The sequence below is a fragment of the Xyrauchen texanus genome, chromosome 2 (assembly GCF_025860055.1).
Source record: "Xyrauchen texanus isolate HMW12.3.18 chromosome 2, RBS_HiC_50CHRs, whole genome shotgun sequence".
Taxonomy (NCBI): Eukaryota; Metazoa; Chordata; class Actinopteri; order Cypriniformes; family Catostomidae; genus Xyrauchen; species Xyrauchen texanus.
Window position 1 is genome coordinate 16,237,225 of NC_068277.1, and position 20,853 is coordinate 16,258,077.

At 37.6% G+C, this 20,853-nt stretch overlaps 1 protein-coding gene across 1 annotated transcript in view; it reads right to left on the reverse strand.

Annotated features, from left to right (window-relative positions):
• Window positions 1-1,985: 1,985 nt before the first annotated feature.
• The window catches only part of elp4 (elongator acetyltransferase complex subunit 4), a 90,944-nt gene continuing 72,076 nt past the window's right edge, over window positions 1,986-20,853 (reverse strand). Inside the window, exon 10 of the mRNA XM_052152398.1 lies at window positions 1,986-2,419. Coding sequence (XP_052008358.1) covers window positions 2,309-2,419 — 111 coding nt within the window. The 3' untranslated portion in view covers window positions 1,986-2,308. The remainder of the gene's footprint in view (window positions 2,420-20,853) is intronic.

Consider the following 20,853-nt stretch of genomic DNA (forward strand, 5'->3'; position numbering starts at 1 on the left):
GCTGGGTCAGGTAGTGTCCTGTGGGATTTTAGGACAACTTCACACTGTTTCTCTCAGACACCCACATACACCCGCATAAACAGCAGTGAGAAAGCAATGAAAGTGAAACACTGCAGGAATCTTGAAATACAACTAAAGATCTGCAAGGAAATATTGGGGTGTTTAAATACTGGGACAGAACTGTTATATTTCACTACCAACAAGAGTCAAAAATCATGGAAAACCTGCACCTCCATTTTTAAATTTGTTTTTTTGATGCAGGTACATGACTAGAAAATATACAGATGAAAACACACACCAAAGTTACTCCCAAATCAATTTAAAAAGCTTATCAAGTGGCAAAAACGTGACATTTCAAGCTACATGCTCTTCATCGGATGACCAAGAAGAGTTTTCAGTATTGAACAGTTGACAAATAACATGTCCATGATCTTTCTTTTTAATCAACATCAAGATTTTATATCAATGTATATTTATATTTTACATAGATTTGCTATAAATAAGATTAACAATAAATTGAACTAAAATGTTTAAGGATTTGTGGTGGAAAGTGTATAATTTAGGCCATGCAACTTTCCAACATTTTTGCCTTCACTAGTTCATTTGAAATGATCCTTCAATGTGACAAATGAATTATTACAAATAAAACTATTCCATGTAGTTTTTTTAATAAATATGGTAAAAAAAAAAAAAAAAAACTGCATATATAATAAATACAAACAAATTAGCAAAATGCTGTTTAAAAGTTTAATCGAAAAAAACACATTAACTAATTGTACTTTTGAAAAAAATAAATAAATCATGCCACAGGACTTTTTTTAGTGAACTGTATCTAAAAATATATAATACTACTACAATAAGAATAATAAAAGCAACTGTGATAACATTTTGTTAATTTAAATAAATAATAGAGTAAATAAATTAATTCAAAATAAAGCCCCTAAATGGCACTTTCTCTTACAGATATACATTTTAAACTAAATTGTTGATGTTGAAAAAAATAAATAAAAATAAAAGACATGTTATGTGTCAGAAACACTAAAAGAGAATTGGATCTGAGTCTGCCAATATCACTTCTACAACATTTCAAAATAAATTGAGGTCCCCCAAAAAAGCTAAATCGGCTACATCAGTTTACAGATAATGAAAACAAGACTATGAAAAAATTATGTGTGCATATGAACACACTTAACATGTCGGTCTCATAAATTCATGCAGTCACAAGCAGATTTATTAAACACAAAAATGAATAATTTGTGCATGATGGGATTTTGTTTCATTACAAATACATTTCAAGCAAAGTCAAGCAAGGTCAAGTCAGCTGAAATGTAAATCTGAATATTACAAATGCAAAACAAGCTCTTATTATACTGTAATAACATGGCAAATTATTACATCTTAATTTGGACCTTGGAAGATACTGTCTTAAGAAAATTGTACATATCAAGAATATATATGTATAACAGCTACTGTCCAAATCTCCAGTCTTGTATTTGAATATATTTCCATGACAACCTCTGACCTAATTCATCTCCATGGACCTGTCATAAAAACACAAAGACTGTGTGTAGCTGCCCTGATGAGCTATGATGGCCTCACAGATTTGCACCAGTGTCTCTCATCTCTGAGTTTAAGAGTTCTAACTCACTGGCAACCATCTGTTGGGAGACTGAGAACAATGTGAAGACATAGATTCTTTATTTGTCCAGTGAAAAGAACCAAATAAATGACAAATGACTTCAAGTACCTGTATAATCAATGTTTTCAAAATAAAAAAATTATGAAATTGGAAGTCTATGTGGCACTTGTTTCACACTGTCCCATAGACTTACACTGTAAGCACATAACTATTAAGGATTTTTGTTGTTTTTTTTCTGCAGTATATGACATCAGGCATCAGATAATATCAATAAAGTTTAACTTGTATTCAACCTGTAAAATTAAATGAATCAAGAAAAACCATGACAGCAATTTTTGTAGCAATTTTAGAACATTTATTGACAGCATATATTTATTAGCCAACAAGCTAATGAACATCAGCAAGCCAGACACAGCTCATGCTCATGCTCCCAAAGATAGCAACAGGTCTTTGTAGTTCTGCATGCCACCAAGTTACCATTGGGACATGCATCCTTCCCCATGTTGTGTATTTACTAAACAATGTGCCGTTTTAAGACAAGGAATCATGGTAACCATGTCAATACAGCTGTGACCATAACCTAGTACTAGTGAAGTGTTGCTCTTCCGCCCTTGAACATCACTGTGTTGGGAATTGAAAAGAGGAAGGGTACAGGAGGGAGGGAAAACGCTAGAAATCTAGGTGCTTGTTGCCTGTGGCAGTGGTACAACATCCTGCTGCCAGTTCTGATTTACTCACTCGACTCACCGTCTCTGACAGGTCTGGAGGCAAATGCAGTCTCTGTGAAAGAGAAAGAAATGTAAGAAGGTGGCTGAGAAACACTGTGTGAGGCAGGTGATAAAGCTACATTGGAAAGCAAACCATACAAAAAAGTACTGTGATGGTACCATGGTGTATGTGTACGGTACATGTGTATATACATGTACACTACCGGTTAAAAGTTTTGAAACACTTGACTGAAATGTTTCTCATGATCTTAAAAATCTTTTGATCTTAAGGTGTATGCTTAAATTTTTTAAATTAGTTTTGTAGACAAAAATATAATTGTGCCACCATATTCATTTATTTCATTAAAAAAAATTAATGTAATATAAAAAAAAGTTTTGGAAATTGATGACTTGGACCAAATAATAAAGAAAAGAAACCAAAGTTGCTGTCTGCAAATTCTAGGCAAAGGGTGACTACTTTGAAGATGCTAAAACATAACACAGTTTTGATATATTTTCGATTTTGTTTAGTCAAAACAGAATTCCCACAATTCAATTTATGTTATTCCATAGTTTTGATGACTTTACTATTATTCTAAAATGTGAAAAAAAAATAATAAAAAAAAAAAAAAATACACACACACACGGCCAAAAGTTTGGATTAATGTACAAATGTATCTGTTTCTGAAGGAAATTGGTTCTTAAATTCACCAAAGCAGCATTCAACTGATCACAAAGTATAGTCAGTAAAAAACAGCACCATCACTATATGAAAAAAGTCCTTTTTGATCAAATCTAGACAGGCCCCATTTCCAGCAGCCATCACTCTGAAACCTTATCCTTCAAAAATCATGATAAACTGCTAATTTGGTACTAGAAAATCACTTGCCATTATATAAAACAGAGCTGAAAGAAATTTGTTTCGTTAAATGAAGCTTAACATTGTGTTTGAGTTTCCACAGTATGCACTGGAATGTCTCATCAGTCAATCATTGTTTTGAGAAATGAAGGTTATACAATGCTTGAAATTGCCAAAAATGGAAGATTTCATACAAAGGTGTACACTACAGTCTTCAAAGACAAAGGACAACTGGCTCTAACAAGGACAGAAAGAGATGTGGAAGGTCAGATGTACAACTAAACAAGAGGATAAGTGCATCAGAGTCTTTAGTTAGAGAAATAGACGCCTCACATGTCCTCAGCTGACAGCTTCATTGAATTCTACCTGCTCAACACCTGTTTCATGTACAACAGTAAAGAGAAGACTCAGGACCCAAGACGCAGGCCTTATGGGAAGAACTGCAAAGAAAAAGCTAATTTTGAAAAAAGAAAAGGTTAGAGTGGGCGAAGCAACACAGACATTGAACAACAGATAATTGGAAAAGAGTGTTATGGATCTTAACCCCATTGAGCTTTTGTGGGATCAGCTAGACTGTAAGATGCGTGAGAAGTGCCCGACAAGACAGCCACATCTATGGCATGTGGTACAGGAAGCGTGGGGTGAAATGTCACCTGGGTATCTGGACAAACAGACAGCTAGAATGCCAAAGATCTGCAAAGCTGTCATTACTGCACATGGAGGATTTTATTGGCGAGAACTCTTTGAAGTAGTTTCAAAGAAACTGAAAAAAATTCAGATTGTAATAGTAATTTTTCACATTATTAATGTTCTGACTATACATTGAGATCAGTTGAATGCCACTTTGGTGAACAAAAGTAACAATTTCTTTCCATAAGAGCAAAATCTATACCCCCCCACAGCATTCAGAAAGTATTCAGACCCCTTCATTTTTTCACATTTTGTTAGGTTGCAGCCTTCTGCTAAAATGCTTTAACTTATTTTTTTCACATCAATCTACACACCATAACCCAAAATGACAAAGCAAAAAACTGATTTTTGATAACTTTGAAAATGTATTAAAAAGAAATTAATTAAATATCACATTGACATAAGGAGTACACCTGTAGCAAATTCCAATGATCGGAACTGCACACACCTGTCTATATAAGATCTACAGCTGAAAATGCAAATCAGAGCAAAGACCAAGCCATGATGTCAAAGGAACTGCCTGCAGGGCTCAGAGACAGGATTGTGTCAAGGTACAGATCTGGGGAAGGCTACAAATAATTTCGGCTGCACTGATGGTTCCCAAGAGCACAGTGACCTCCATAATTCTTAAATGGAAGAAATTTGGAACAACCAGGACTCTTCCTAGAGCTGGCCGCACGGCCAAACTGAGCAATCGGGGGAGAAGAGCCTTGGTAAGAGAGGTGGACAAGAACAAGATAGTAACTCTGATTGGAGACTCCAGTGATCATGTGTGGAGATGGGAGAAACCACAAAGCTTGTCACATCATACCCAAAAATACTTGAGGCTGTAATCGCTGCCAAAGTGCTTCAACTAAGTACTGAGTTAAGGATCTGAATAATAATGTCAATGTGATATTTCAGTGTTTTATTTCGTAATACATTTGAAAAAAAGTTACAAAAAAAGTTATCAAAAATCTAGTTTTTGCTTTGTCATTATGAGGTATTGGGTACAGATTTAGAGCATTTTAGCATAAAAACCACTTAACTTGATAAGACTGCAACATAACGAAATGTGAAAAAAATTAAGGGGTCAAAAATTTCAGAATGCACTGTGTAATATATATATATATATTTGTATACTGTATATGTGTGTGTGTGTCAGTCATAATACATTTTAAATCGTGATTAATCGGACAAGTTTCCATAGTTAAACATGATTAATCACACTGAGATTTTACTCTATTTACACCTTTTCAGGCCAAAATGCATTTATTTCGTTCATAGGTAAAAAAAAAAACACACAAAAAAAACAATATGTAACAATAATGCTTTATAAAAATTTTCCAAACAAATCCTTGCAGTGTAATTCACCAATTTTTCCACCAATTCAAGTACCATTAAACATTTAGCAGTTTAACAAGTGGGAGTTTGACTGATTAAAAGAACTACCCAAATAGGTTACATATTCATTGCAATGCTCATTAAATCTCAAACTTTCATCCTCCACAATATTTGTAGTCCAGCAGTCTGTGGCTATCCCTTTTTATCTATAGCATTTTTTGAAGACGCATTCAAGTTTTGCATCAGGGCATCAACACCAGAATCAAATGCTGCTTTGAATTCTAGATTTCTTGTTTGGCTCTCAGCCGTGGCACTGCCAATGTAATTACAACTTATCTGAGTTGTCCAGTTATCATTAGCCGATGCTTCAAAAGGCCAGAAGCAATAGGTTCAAAGTTTAAATTATTTAACTATGGGAAAACTCCAAAAAGCTAGCTAGATGCAGCTGTCCCTCATCAGTGATATGTATCGTATGTTTTGACGTTTTGGTGACGTAGTTCTGTGGTAATTAAATTGTGCCCTACAGAGGCTACAAAGTTCTTGATTTTTGTTTCAAGTCCCATCTGGGTTTGTTTTCTACAACAACAGTTTAATGTCCCCAGACAAATGTCGCAATATTGGAATTTTTCAAATGAAGATTGAGATTAATAATGAAATCGATATTTTTCCCTAGCCCAAAGTGCTACAAGTTAATTACTCTCCAACACTGGGATACAACACATTGAACATACAGAATAAATTTTTTATAGTAAGAGAACTGATCCCAGTATTAACCACTTTTAGCTAGAGATGCCTGATTTAACTTCCAGCCACTGCAGTGACAACCTGCAGACTGAGACAGTAAAAAAAACAAACAAAAAGAAACATCCTAGTCCATGTTTGCAGACAGACGAAACAGAGTGTGTGAACACAAATCGCATTAGACGCTTGGCCATGCACCTTAAATGGTCCGAGAGGTGTAACTGTTAGCGTGCCGCTAAAAACCCCTTCAGGAAGACGAAGGCTTTTTGGCAGTTCAGGAGAAAGGTTTGTGTGTAAACTATGGCTTGGAGTACATTCATTAGAATCAAGCATTTTATTACAGCAAATTGGCCTACATGGGTACTAATCTCTAACAAGGCAATGAGTTATGCAAAAGGCTTGTGCTAAAGACACTAATGAGGGGAGCTCAGTGCAAGTTGTACACGCACTCCGTGTCAAGGGTAGTCAGGTGTGTGATGAATACAAGTTCTGTGCAGTATGTAAAAAGCTACTAGCAAAAGATACCTGCAACTACCATTCTCATCTCTTCAGCAGCCTCGATTAAAATGACCTTTATCCTGAGGCTGATGTTTATCTCATACCAAACAATGGTTTTTTAAAGCTCCTATTGTTTGGAACCATAGCCAAGTCATGTTCCTGAAAGGTTAAGTCATCGGAAGCTCAGCGCACCGTAATTTCACTGAGTTTATTCCACACGCCTTTAAGAGCTCCACATCCTTCCTCTCTGAAACCCTCAAGGCTAGGATGCACCCAGTTTAGGAGACACCCAGGATCAAAAAGTCTAAGATTATCAGGAGGAATTTTAAAGAACAGAAGAGGTAAACTACAGATTATGAACTTTTAGGACTTAAAAGGAGGAGTGGGCAAGGAAAAGATGAACCATGAAAACCAGGAAAACTAGGAAAGAGTAATAATTAAAGGAGATTCTACACAGTTTTCCAAGCAAGTGGCCAAAAGAAGAGCCCACATCTACAGAAAGCCCACCTCTACACACACTATATCTTCTATAGATCCAGAATTCATGCTGCGATCCCTGTCCTAAAGTCATTCAAGTCATCTGTATATACTTTGCTGAAAAGATCCAATACCTTTTCCTCTGAGTAAGGGTGGAAGAGAAATTACATTGAAATTTTGTGTCATACAGATGCACATCGTCCACCAAAAAGCCCAGGGATAAAGCATGTAACCATCATAATCATCTATTCACATGCAACCCTGAGCCCCAAGGCAGACTAGACCAATCAATATTAGATGGCGTGACTAAGAGAACCTGACAAATATTTGATCATACAGTGGACTACTGTATAAGGGCTCAAATAATGAATTAACTTGATTTAAACATAGAATTCCATCTCTAGGATCATTATTAGGATCAGTGGATTATTAAGAGGCCCTCGTTGTAATGAAGTGCTTAGTTAATTTGCTTTAAGTATGTTATGCAAATAGCAACAACAATTTCAGCCAACAGCTCACTTGAGCAAAATCAGTTTAAAAGATTTCAAGAGATTTTCAAGAGGCTCTTGAGGGGAACATTAACAGTGACTTTCCTTAAGAGGGTTACTTATGCCAAACAAAACCTTATGCTGATAATAGCTTTAAAGCCCTCCAGCTAGTAGCCGTTGGTTGTATTGGCACTTGTGAAGAATAACCACAAATGTCAGAGGAGAATGCATGCCAATAATGCTTATTTAGTATTTGAATTGGAGGAGATTTGACCTAAGTAAAAGCCTTACTTTTTTGATATAACAATTTTTTTGTCATTTAGCTTTATTAACCTGAAAAAAGGAGAAAAAGGGTATGTGTACAATTAAATAGTTAAAATAGCTTTTTCCACCTTAACCCAAAGTGTTGAGTTAAAAAAAAAAAACACACATTTGCAACAAACAATTTTTGCAACTAGTTTGAAGCACTTGATTGATTTTAATTGTAAAATGTGAAACAGAATTGTAATGTTACTGCATGTACAGTATATGCATAACTATCAACACTTGTGGCCACAACTTACCAGGTATAAATATTTTGCCTTTGGTTTCACAGTAACAGCATTTTTAAATTATCCACCAAGCTCTGCATTCCATAAGCAATATGTTAAATGAAGCATCCAAGCACGAACCGTCGCTTAAACTTGTCAAAATCTTTCCTTGAAATAACATTGGACATGTCTAGCAACTTTTCAGTTGGGGTTACAATTTTTCCAGGGCAATATACTTCTCACATTTAAACTGTTAATGTTGATAAGTTTTTTTCAGATGGACATCATTGTTTAAGGGAAACTGGAGAAATTACTGGGGGACTAGCTTGGTGTAACGGGAACTGTTAAACCTCAAAAAGAGCACTCATGAACCCTAGTTTTCCTCTTTCACTATGACAAGCGTAATATGATTCTAAGTCGACCACCATCCCACTGTATGGAACTTTCACACCTCCTGAAAGTTTAGCATAAAGTACAATTACCTACCATAAGGCATTGAGAGCAATACAATACAAGGAACAGGCATTGTTTGAATCTTTAAGAAGTAAAACTGTACTGAGCAAAACACAAGTTGATTTCAAGGCAACAAGGTTCTTCTCTGTTTTTATACCATTCAACACTGTACTTTCATACTTAACAAAATCCTAAACAATCAAATACAATTATGGTGACCAAAAGAGGTGTCCAAAACATGCTAAACCTCATGTCTGACATCTATGTTAAAGGAGAATCATGTGCTGTAACATCAACTCATCTATTAGGTCTCACATCCATTTGGATTTGAACTAAATGCGAACTATAGCTCACACGTAGTGGATAATATGTATTATTAGAATACGATTGTGACAGGGCGGAGCCAGGTTGTGATTATACACACCCGGTCCCTTATCAGGCTAATTAAGCCTACGAGAGGGATAAAGGCTTGTTGCGGACGGTCGTGTGACGAGAGACAGATCGTTTACGTACATGTCCTTCATGTGTGTGTGTGTGTGTGTGTGTGTGTGTGTGTGTGTGTCTTTTGTTTAAGTTTATCATTAAAACTATAATTTTGCTATTACTATTTACTTACTATTAATAATTACTATTATTATTGTCACTATATCGTCAAGCCTGTTCTCGCCTCCTCCTTTTCCATTGAACTGCTTTACAACGATATTTATTTGACAGCCATCAGGGCTGATAGAACATATATGTACACTTTTTTGGCAAACTTCCATTTACAATTTCTCATGCATGGTGAGTCTTTTTACTTAATGATGTTAAAACAAGTACCAAAATGTAAAGCTCGACAATTCAGCTTTATTTCCAAGGAACATACACAATTTGCTGGCTACATAATACTGGAACCATTCAGACATGAAATAATGGGAAGTAGAACTTTTTGCATCTGTACTACAATAATCATAATTTTCTCACTTTTGCAGTATAAAAAAAAATAACAGCATAATATATCCTGCACCATATTCAAAATCCAACAACGCTAGGATACATAATAGAAAAACACATCTGTGTATCACAATCAGTATCTTTCTCACTGCATTTCCCCCTGTGGTCAGCTGTGTCAGATGCACTCTTAATCTTTAGGCCAGTGACCGCAGAGGTCGGGAATGGGGGGTCACTCCTTTCTGCTCATACATATTTGGAGAGGTGCCAAGCGAATGGACCTTGGGTGCTGAAGAATGGGCATTTTGTACAGGCTGATGGCTACAGGGCCCTTTCGAACTGGCTGGGCAGAATATGAATGCCAAGGCAGGTGCCACCGAGGTACTCTGGGGTGCAAATGGCGCAGAGGACAAACACGTGTAATTGCTGCTTTCATATCCAATTGGCTGAGCTGAGAAATGAAGGCTGAATATGATGACAGTGTATATATGTGTGTGTGTGTGTGTATATATATATATATATACACACACAAATACAAATCTGTTATATACAGATAGTGCAAGGGAATATAATGGCAGATGAGGTATGGAAGAGGGTATGTTGGGTAAATACTGAATAAGCTGTGTATGGCACATAATTATTGCTCAATTGGGCAGTTTTAACTGTTCATGAGATGGATTACCTGAGGGAAAAAACTGTTCTTGTGCTTGACGGTTCTGGAGCTCAGTGCTCTGTAGCACTGGCCAGAAAGCAACAGTTCAATAGGTAGTGGGCTGGGTGAGTGGGGTCCAGAGTGATTTTTCCAGCCCTTTTCCTCACTCTGGAAGTGTACAGTTCTTGAAGGTAGGCAGGGGGCAACCAATAATTCAAAACCAAAAGTGGTGACTATTTAGTGTAATGGGGTTAGCAGGTCAGAATCTGTGCATTGTTGTTTTTCAAAGATTGGTGTCTTATTCTGAGGCTAAGTGAACTAATAGGTTAATTTTATGTAACTCCTAGCTAAAACAGATTTAACTGGAAAGTTTCTAAGGAAATGTTGCTCCCTTCAGACAATTTCAGACATGCAGCTTAGTTGCAAATCACTCATAATTGCAAACATGCAATTGCGAACAAAAGGACCTTGAAATTAGTTCTGACATTGCTTGAGTTGTCATTTTAGCAGATAGTACAGGCATATGCAACCTAAAAACCTTTGCACACCATATATGAATTTTGTCCACGACTTCTCGCCACAATTAACAGCATGAGTTGAAACAATTGAATCCTATGAAGCCGTTCACAACTGTAGTGAACATTCGCATGATGACAAAGTGAGGTTTTTATGATTTGTTTTATTGTATTTTTTTTCGCCGGCAACGAAATTCCTTTAAAAATAAAATATAAGCTTTGGATCATGAGTCAGTAGCCGCTGCAGTTACCAAAACCAGTACAACTGATAGCGCTAAAGCACAGAAAGCTGTTTTAACCAGGCTGAAGTAACTTGAGGAACAAATCCTGAACTAGCAGTAATGATGTGTATTTTAATTGCATTAAATGCCTTAAAAGCTTAGCTCTTAGCATGTAAATTATATTACCACATAATTGCCTTGGATCCACCTAAAATACAAATCTCTGTGATCTTACGTTGATTGTCTTCATAACAAATTCAATGTTGCTTAATTGTTTTTCCTTTGCATTTAATCTTATGCGAGTTCTCGTATATCTCTAACATTATACTGTATATATTGTGGGATCTTTGCCTTAATATCACAATCTTTTCAATAAGCAACTTTAAAAGATCTTAAGTGTTTTTCTTTGCCAAATATTAATAATATGAATACCATTGCTGTGACTTGAAGTGCACTTTCTAAAACGTGCTAGATTCTCCACAAAATTATGAAATCTTTATTACTGTGCTATAATTAACAGTAAAGACCTAATAATGGGTCAGACTGAAGACGGATTGTGTTTAGATGTCATGTTTAATTCGTAAAATGCTTGGTTTTTAGCAAATGTATAGCAGAAGAAGATATACATTGCAATAAGATACAATTGGTATTGTTCCAAATAACTTAATTTGTTTTAACGTTCATTAGGTGAATGCATTACGCAGTGATTTTAAACAAATGTACAGTGGATACAAAATTCGACACACCCCTGTTAAGATGCCAGGTTCTTGTGATGTAAAAGAATGAGACAAAGATAAATCATGTCAGAACTTTTTCCAGCTTTAATGCGACCTATAACTTGAAAAATTGAATTGAAAAACAAACTGAAATCTTTGAGGGGAAAAAAAATAAATAAATAAAAACTCACAATAACCTGGTTGCATAAGTGTGCACACCCTTAAACTAATACTTTGTTGAAGCACCTTTTGATTTTATTACAGCACTCAGTCTTTTTGGGTAGGAGTCTATTAGCATGGCACATCTTGACGTGGCTGTTCATAATTCCCTCCACCCTGACCAAGGACCCGGTTCCAGCTGAAGAAAACAGCCCCAAAGCATGCTGCCACCACCATGCTTCACTGTGGGTATGGTGTTCTTTGGGTGATGTGCATTGTTGTTTTTGCGCCAAACATACCTTTTGGAATTATGGCCAAAAGTTCAACCTTGGTTTCATCAGACCATAACACTTTTCCTACATGCTTTTGGGAGACTTGATGTTTGTTTTTGCAAACTTCAGCAGGGCTTGGATGTTTTTCTTTGTAAGAAAAGGCTTCCGTCTTGCCACCCTACCCCATAGCCCATTCATATGAAGAATACGGGAGATGGTAGTCACATGTAGCACACAGCCAGTACTTGCCAGATGTTCCTGCAGTTCCTTTAATGTTGCTGTAGGCCTCTTGGAAGCCTCCCTGACCAGTTTTCTTCTCGTCTTTTCATCAATTTTGGAGGGACATCTAGTTCTTGGTAATGTCTCTGTTGTGCCATATTTTCTCCACTTGATGATGACTGTCTTCACTGTGTTCCATGGTATATCTAATGCTTTGGAAATTCTTTTGTACCCTTATCCTGACTGATATCTTTCAACATTGAGATCCCTCTGATGCTTTGGAAGCTCTCTGCGGACCATGGCTTTTGCTCTGAGATGCATCTAAGAAAATGTCAGGAAAATCCTACTAGAACTGCTGAACTTTATTTGTGATTAATCAGAGTCACTTTAAATGATGACAGGTGTGTAATGACTTCTATTTATGAGTTTGAATGTGATTGGTTAATTCTGAACACAGCCACATCCCCAGTTATAAGAGGGTGTGCACACTTATGCAACCAGGTTGTCCAGGTAAGGTTTTGAATTTTAATTTTTCCCCCACAAATATTTTAGTTTGTTTTTCAATTGAATTGTTCACATTATAGGTCACATTAAAAGTGGAAAAAGTTCTGACATGATTTATCTTTGTCTCATTCTTTTACATCACAAAAACCTGGCATTTTAGGGGTGTGAAGACTTTTTATATCCACTGTACACATAGCACAAATATATGCAGTATGCATGGCAGTGGCATATCAGTATTGTTCCAATTGATAACATGTTTTAACCATTAATAATTTGTTTCACACAATTCTTTCTAATCATCTCTCAGACTATGTATACATGATAATACTGCCAGTCAATTTGTCCAGCAGGTGAAATTAAATAGTTTGTGAAGTGTCTTAAAAGTTTTCTTTCTCATTGAGCAAATCAATAACACACTTTTCATAGTTGCTGCAGCTTGTAGATACATTTGTTTTATTTTCCATCTGAGAAATCACTTGCTTGTCTTTCATATAGCAGTTTCATGGTTGTTTTGCAAATTTAAAGTAAAAGTAGTTCTTCTTCTCGTACATGATGGGCGAAGGGCAGACCAGCTGAAAGGTGCTTTGTGTCACCTACCATACCGAGGTTTAAAAAAAGGGTAGATTAGCATTACCTATTGTAAAGGCGTGAATGTGTTAACGGCGATCATTCGCCTCACATTTAATGTGAAAGGGCCATTCGTAATTCGCAATATTGTATTGCCCCGGTGTGCAAAGGCCTTCAAGGTGAATTTACTTGCTCAAGCACACACTGGTGATAGACAAACCCAAAAATCATATTTGTGTCCTTCAAATTACTAGCCCAGATCACTAAAGTCAGCTTCCCACTAACTGGTTTCAGACATTTACAAAGTAATTCATGAATCAGAGAGAGTCGTTGCTGCAGTAACTTCTTTTTACAAAACAAAAAAATTATGTATACCTCAAATGGTATATTTTACGTTGCAGTACCGTTGTTTATATTATTAAATGATGAACTTAATATATTAACCTTCTGAAACTGTAAAAAGTAATTACAGAAGGGCACATGATGACATGATGTTCATCAATAGTGGCCCTTCCAGGAGCAATGACCAATAAACATATATAGCACTCACTCACACAAAAACTTAACACCATCAGGGGTAACACAGGTGAAATTAAAATTATGCAATAAACATGAACTAAACTACATCAAATATAACACAGAACACCCCAAAGTACATAACTGATATTTAAAAAAAAAAACGTAAACTATTCCCATAAAATATAATGAAATGCAATGGGTCACGCAGGGAATTCTGGGAACACCTGATTACTGTTTTTTTTTATTTTTTATAATTTATCGTTTACTCTCTTGTTGAACATAATATACATTTTTACTGTTAATTATATGGGAAAATCATACTTCTTACAACAAATTTTTACAACATTTTACCATAAAACCACAGTAGTTTTTACGGTAGTTTTTTAGTAGTTTTACGGTAACTACTTAACCAATTTACGTTTTTTACAGTAGCATTTTTACAGTCTTTAACCATTAAAACTACAGACATTTTTGTTTTACAGTGTATTGTTCTGTGGGTAGGGCAGCCTCTTGTGGCCTTGGTTGAGACCAGTGAGCTGCTTCTTACAATGTAGAACTGACATACTATTACCCTTCTCTGATCTGATCCCAAAAGGCAGTCAGCTTAAGCTACCTTGCTGAAAATAGTAACAATCCTTAAGGGCCCTGTATTAGTTGTATTAGAAATTTTGGGACCTGTCTAAAAAGATAAGAGAAGATAAGAGGTTGCTAGGTACTGTCGGTGATCAAATTGCTCAATATGATTCCACCAACACTGCTATAAATCTCTACATCTTTCAGCACTCAACAAATTCGAAAATTTACTATGACTTCCAGACTATAAATATTATTTATGAACAGTAACAAAATACATAAGTATATTTTTAATGTTTCCTCTCTGGAGCATACGTAAACTCAAAAGGCATTACAGAGAATGCAGATTAGGAAGAGAAAGTATTCCCCTTTAACCATTTTCTCCCCAACAAAAACCCAATCCCTGTTCCCTCCCCACCCACTTCCCCCAAAACCAGAAGTGGGGTTCACACACAGTTTAAACACATTACGTGCAGCAGCAGAGAGGTCAGCCATGGGTTACTGTGCCATTTCCTCTGCAGGCCTGACCACATCGGCTGAGTGGTGCGGTCCTCTGGCTAACACTCCAGGGTACATGTGTGCTGCGTGCTAGCATGTGTGAGAGACAGGCGATGCCACATTTTTTTTCCTATGTCTACTAGAATTAGGGCTTGCATGGTTTTTACTTGTCATCCAAAAAAGTAGTCTGTGGGTCACTTTTTACTTTAAGTAAATCACTCGCTATGCAACACCGCTGGTCTTTGCATTTCAACCTGAAATTGAAGGAGTGTGTGTGTGTGTGTGGAAAATGCTCACATAGCTTAGATGATGAGGGGGAGAAAGCACAAATATCTCCATTGCCAGAATAATACTGCATGCATTGTCATAAACTGTGCACTTGATTGGTTTCAGGGCAGATTACAAGAATTGTGGACAAATCTAAATGGACACAGAACATCATATATCCATAGCAGAAACACAGTTCACTTGTAACATGCTGTTTTAATGTAAATTCCCCAGTTTCACATTATCACCGTGCCAAACAGACACAAGCACTGTAATGGCTCCAGTAGCATTTACAAACCATTCCTAGCTCTAATTTCTTGGCACGGTTAGCTAATCATACTCAAGAAAGAGAACCTTTCAGGTGGAAATGCATCACGGATGGACTTGATTGGTCACTTTCCCAGTAAGTCAGTCCTGATTTTGTGGCACCACAATTGCAAAAAGAAACCAATCAATGCCAATGAGCCCAAATCAGTACAAAACTGTGCGGTTCCGCAACAGAACTCTTCGGCCCAAAAACGAAAAAGTTCCATTGTTGACATGTCGACTAGGTGATTCAATCCTTAACTACAAAACAAAAAAAGGAACTCTGTTTAATGTGACTACAAACGGAGGTTTGGAACTCAATCACTCAACCCAATAAGAGCATCCCCCAAGCTTAGGGAAAGTGTGCATGAGAGTGTGTGCATTTGTGTGTGTGACAGTGAGCTAAAGGCCTCTGCTGTTAGCCATCACTGCTCTTTATGCATGTGCAGCACCATGAGGAAGGAGCTAATGAGCCAGCAGGTATTTTCAACTATCAAGAAGATGTGGGTGGAGGAACACCAGTGAGAGAAGGAAAGAGAGAAGGTGGGCAGAGGAAGACAAGGGGAAAAAAGATAAAGATAAAAGATAAAGACAAGGTTTGTATGGATGGCTTGGCTTTAGCAAGGCTGACAGGGAGAGGCTGCAGATCAAATCATGACAAAAGAAGAACTGTGTGTATGGAAAGACGAGAGGAACTTGGAGAGACCGAGAGAGAGAGAGAGAGAGAGAGAGAGAGAGAGAGAGAGAGAGAGAGAGAGAGAGAGAGAGCGTGTGTTCAAGTGCTTCACAGAGTGTTAATGAATTGGGGGTGTAATCCATCACAGGTTGTAACTCTTTACAAGAAAGAGTCCCTTTAGCCAAAAGGACAGCACTTGTGGGGACAAAGAGAGGCATACTGAGGACTTCATACTGCAGCCTTGAAAAGGTGTTGCCGTTAGTAACCCTCTCACACTGAACCATAATCTGCACTTTGCCAGTCACAAGCCTGACCTTAACCAACAACACTGAGTTGTCTAGAATGATTACGTTAGGTCAAAATGTGCTTTATTCTGCTTGTAGATCCTCTCTGTAAACAAAAGAGAGGCAAAGAGTGCATACTGAGAAAGAAAGATAGAAAGAATGAAAGAAAGAAAATTAAAGGGCACCTATTATGGAATTTTGAAAATTACCTTTCATGTAGTGTGTAACATAGATTTAAGTGAACAAAAACATCCTGCAAAGTTTTATATATGAAAGTTCACCGTAAAAAAAGTTATTGTCTCTCAAAAGTAGGAGTCGACTCTGAGTCAATGTAATGAATCGTTTATCCAATGAGTCATTTTCCTTTTTGTTGTGACGTCAAGACGAAAAATTATCAAATTGGCCGCGCCCACTCATTGCGCGCGCAGACACCAGGGAAAACTTGAAAACATCATGTCGACAACAAGACGCTGTGTTCTGAAGTGCATATCAAAAGCGACCTTTTTTTCACTGCCCAGGGACGAGCATGTGAAGAATCAGTGGCTAGAGTTTACATTTACAACTATACAACACAAGTATAGCCGAACCTTGTGCTGTGTTCGCGTCATTTTAATGACGATTGCTTTATGAACATGAATGCTTTCATGTGTGGATTCGCGAGCCGGTTGATACTGAAGGAAGGTTCAGTACCAAGTTTATTTGGATCAGCTTCCTCCTCCGAATCACAACCTGTAAGTATTATTAATAATTGTTGCTTTTATGTGTTTTTTAGCATGCTTAATAAGTATTTGTGTGTGTTGTGTAAGTTACGCTCAGCGCAGCTTCTAGGTCTCCAATGAAAATTTTTTGGAAATATGTGAAATGTTTGTCGATGTTATTGGAGTTGTCATAAAGAATAGAGCAATAACTTGTAGTAATGCAATGCTTTATCAATATGTTTATGCGTTGGGCTAACGCAAACAATAACTGATTGGGTGTTTACCACCGAACTTTGGGCTATGATCGCTAACATAAATCAACTCAAATTCCTTCTCTGATTTTGATTTTTTTACTACAAAGCGGAGATGGGCGTTCCGTTTCCAACAATCTCTGCACAGAGTATACCAATCACAACTGACTGGGTCATCTGACCAATCACCGCAGATTAGCGTCACGCAAAGGAGGGGTTTGGAAAAATTAGTCGTTGAACAAATCATTTGGGAGTCGGTGAGCAAATCACGTAAACATAAATGCATATTATAAGACAACAAAAGTGTTTTTTGTCATTGCATGCATGTAGAACTGTTGTTGGGGACTCCCACACAATATTAGGAACATTTTAAATGACATAATAGGTGCCCTTTAACATATTGAACATACAATATATAAAATATTCAGGATATCCATACATAGACATTTTTTATTTTTGTGTAAACTATCAGTTTTAAGTTCTTCAAGTCTAAAAAGTTCTACAAGTCTGAGGCCTGAGCTTTCTAATTGTCAAAGCAGAAGAGGTGTATTCCCAGTAGTCAAGAGTCTCTTAAGTGGCTCTTGAGTTGTTTGTGACCAGACTAATGGCACTTCCTTCACTTCATTCTTAGGGATGACAACACTTATGCAACTAAAGCAGCTCTTTAGAGTGCTAATAGAGCACTTGCTAAAAAGTTGAGTGAGATACTAAGAAAACACAGCATTTAGATACACACTTCAAAATTTTAACATTTACTGAATGCAAGAATTGCCACCGCTATGCTAGGGGTTTTGTGGGTGGTTGCAGGGCATTGTGGTTTGTGGGAGGTTGGGTATTGCTTGGTGGTTGCTTACTGGCCCAAGTCAAAAGAGGTGGGCTCTTTTTGGAGACAAGCAAATGAGAGAAAAGAGAGAGAGAGAGAGAGAGAGAGAGACGGATATAGAAGCAGGGAGGGAGAGAGAGAGAGAGAGAGAGTATACGGGTGCTTGGCTACAGTTTGTGGTGTGCAATTGAATTTCACACAATATGTGGCAGCAAATGACATGTAAATCATGAACAGCGTCCGGCTCGCTCCTTCACGACAGAGTTAAATACCGGAGGTGTTAGTGAAATCATACGGCCGCTCCAGAGGGCCAGGCAAGAGAACAGCAGGAGTGCAAAGGCTTTCGAGACACTGAAAGGTCCTCCTCGAGCTCGGCTGAACAGCCAATCTGACACACACACACACACACACAGACACAGACACAGACACAGACACAGACACACACACACACACACACACACACGATTGCTTCAAACCCTGGGCAACCACAATGAGGACGAGGCCTGTAATTGTGTTTGTCCACCTAGGTATAAAATAAGCATTTTGGCGATATAGCGCTGGCTTGCTGTGCTGCTGAGTCCTCCGCGGAGGGGAGCAGCCACGAGTGGATACACTTCATTACCCCCAAGATTCTCCCTCCAATTACCCCTAAATAAATACAGACAGCCTTCTGGCAACAACAATGACATATAGCCTGAAATGAGAATGAAAGGAGAACGTATCAGACACAATTCGTATGTATCAAAAGTGTTGACAAATAATGACCAGATGAGAAACAACACAAGACCTGAGGGATCTGCGTATTTAACAGAAGAAAGGACCAATGAAAACAGTCTGCAGAGAGAGTAGAACACCACACTGGAGGAGATCTACAGATTGCACTGGAAAATATTGTGAGAACTTGACATCATTAAGGGTAATTTTTAATTGCACTAAGGGCAGTTCTGCCTTTCAAGCAAGCTTTATGGAGGACAGAATCTTACAAGAGTTGATTATCTACATGATTTAGGTCTAAATAACTGCTCTTATATTACATTATATAATATTATACATTTTTCAAAATATTATCATCTCTCTATATTTACCCTGATCTCTGACAAAGACAGACAGACAAACAGACAGATAGACAGACAGGAAGCTAGATAGATATATAGCCTCTCTCATAGAAGTGGAACAGAGGGGCATTTATCTATCTGTGATCTAAACGGAACATAATCATCATAAGACCGGATCACATGAGCAGTCAGTGCACCTGCCAAAAGGTTGTTCCCACATCACCAGTTTTGAAGTCCTGCTCAGCAAGAGACCAATCACACACATGGGAGCATGAATGAACATGGCCATTCACAAAGCAGGAGGCGTGAGCTCGCTCGTGGCCAAGCTAATGATTTTGACGAGAAACGCAGATGAAGCGCATCCTGTACGGTTGAGTGATGCTGACAGATGTGAACTGACACCAAAAATGGAACAGGCTCATCAAAATTCCTGAATGTTTGAAAACTCATTCAAAACCATCTCAGGTATTACATAGGGGTGGGGGTTAACATGCATCCAGTGCATTGTCATCATTCTGCCATTCACACCTGCACAACTATACACAAGCACCACCTTGGCTCTGGGCATACAGCTAGTATTTGTCATGCCATTCGATCAGTCGTTCCCACGGAGGAGGGAGGGACACACATATTTTTACCAGATTATCGCCGGGCCTCCATCTAAGGAAGTGAAATGAAACGGGGTTCCTGAGAAAAATGAGTAGGGCACCTAAGTCCAGAATGACAGCTATGAAGTGTGGTTTCTTTACTTGCTGCTTGGGACAGCTTTGCATGTCAGCAATCTCAAGTACATACAGTAAAAATCAATTAGTGACATTACTATTTTGTGTCAGTGCATGCATGGGCACATTTGATTATATAAAAGGGCAATATTAGAGAGTAATGTTACATATATACATGCATATTGCACAGAACATAACCAGGGTCTAATACACCAAACTATCTCTAAAAACAAACAAGCAGGTGGATCAGAACTGATGGGGCAACCTCTCATGGGAGAGTTCATAATCATTTGTCATTTTGCATTTTTGTTGTTGTTCACCATTTACCCCCAAACCTTTATGACTTTCTTTCTTCTGTGAAACACAAAATGAGATGTTTACCAGAATGTTGATGCTCCTTTTATCCGTACAAAGAAAGAATACAGTGACCAGGGGCTCTCAAGCCATTAAAGTAGCCCATTTGACTCATGCACTATATTTAAATCTTCTGAAGCCATATAAGAACCTTGAAAGTCTTTAATTAAAAAAAAAAATACTCCACTCTGTCGCAGCTCTCATGTAAACAGACGTCGCACCAGGTTTGATATCAATGATGCCAAAGGTCACAGTTTCTTACTAGAGCTGTCAAAGATAGCGTAATTAACATTTACTGTTAATTAAGCATAAACCATCATAAACTCTGATTGAAGTAGGGCAGAACCTTTGCAATGTGTCCACCTGGAGTCATTACACTGGCTCATACATCACAAACACACATTCAACAGTCGTGTCAGTGATCAAACGATGGAGAAAGGACCTCTTGCTCTATTTGCTGTACAAAACAAGCCCAGATGGGACTTGTGACATTAATCAAGTACTATGCAGCCTCTGTAAGGCGCAATATAACTACCACAGAAGCACGTTAAGTCTTAACTATCACGGAAATGCAGAATGAGACACTGCTTGCAAGTGCTGCTTGATAATGGTGTTTACGCTCTGACACATGGAGGATGAGAGTTTAAGAGATTTAATGGACATTGCA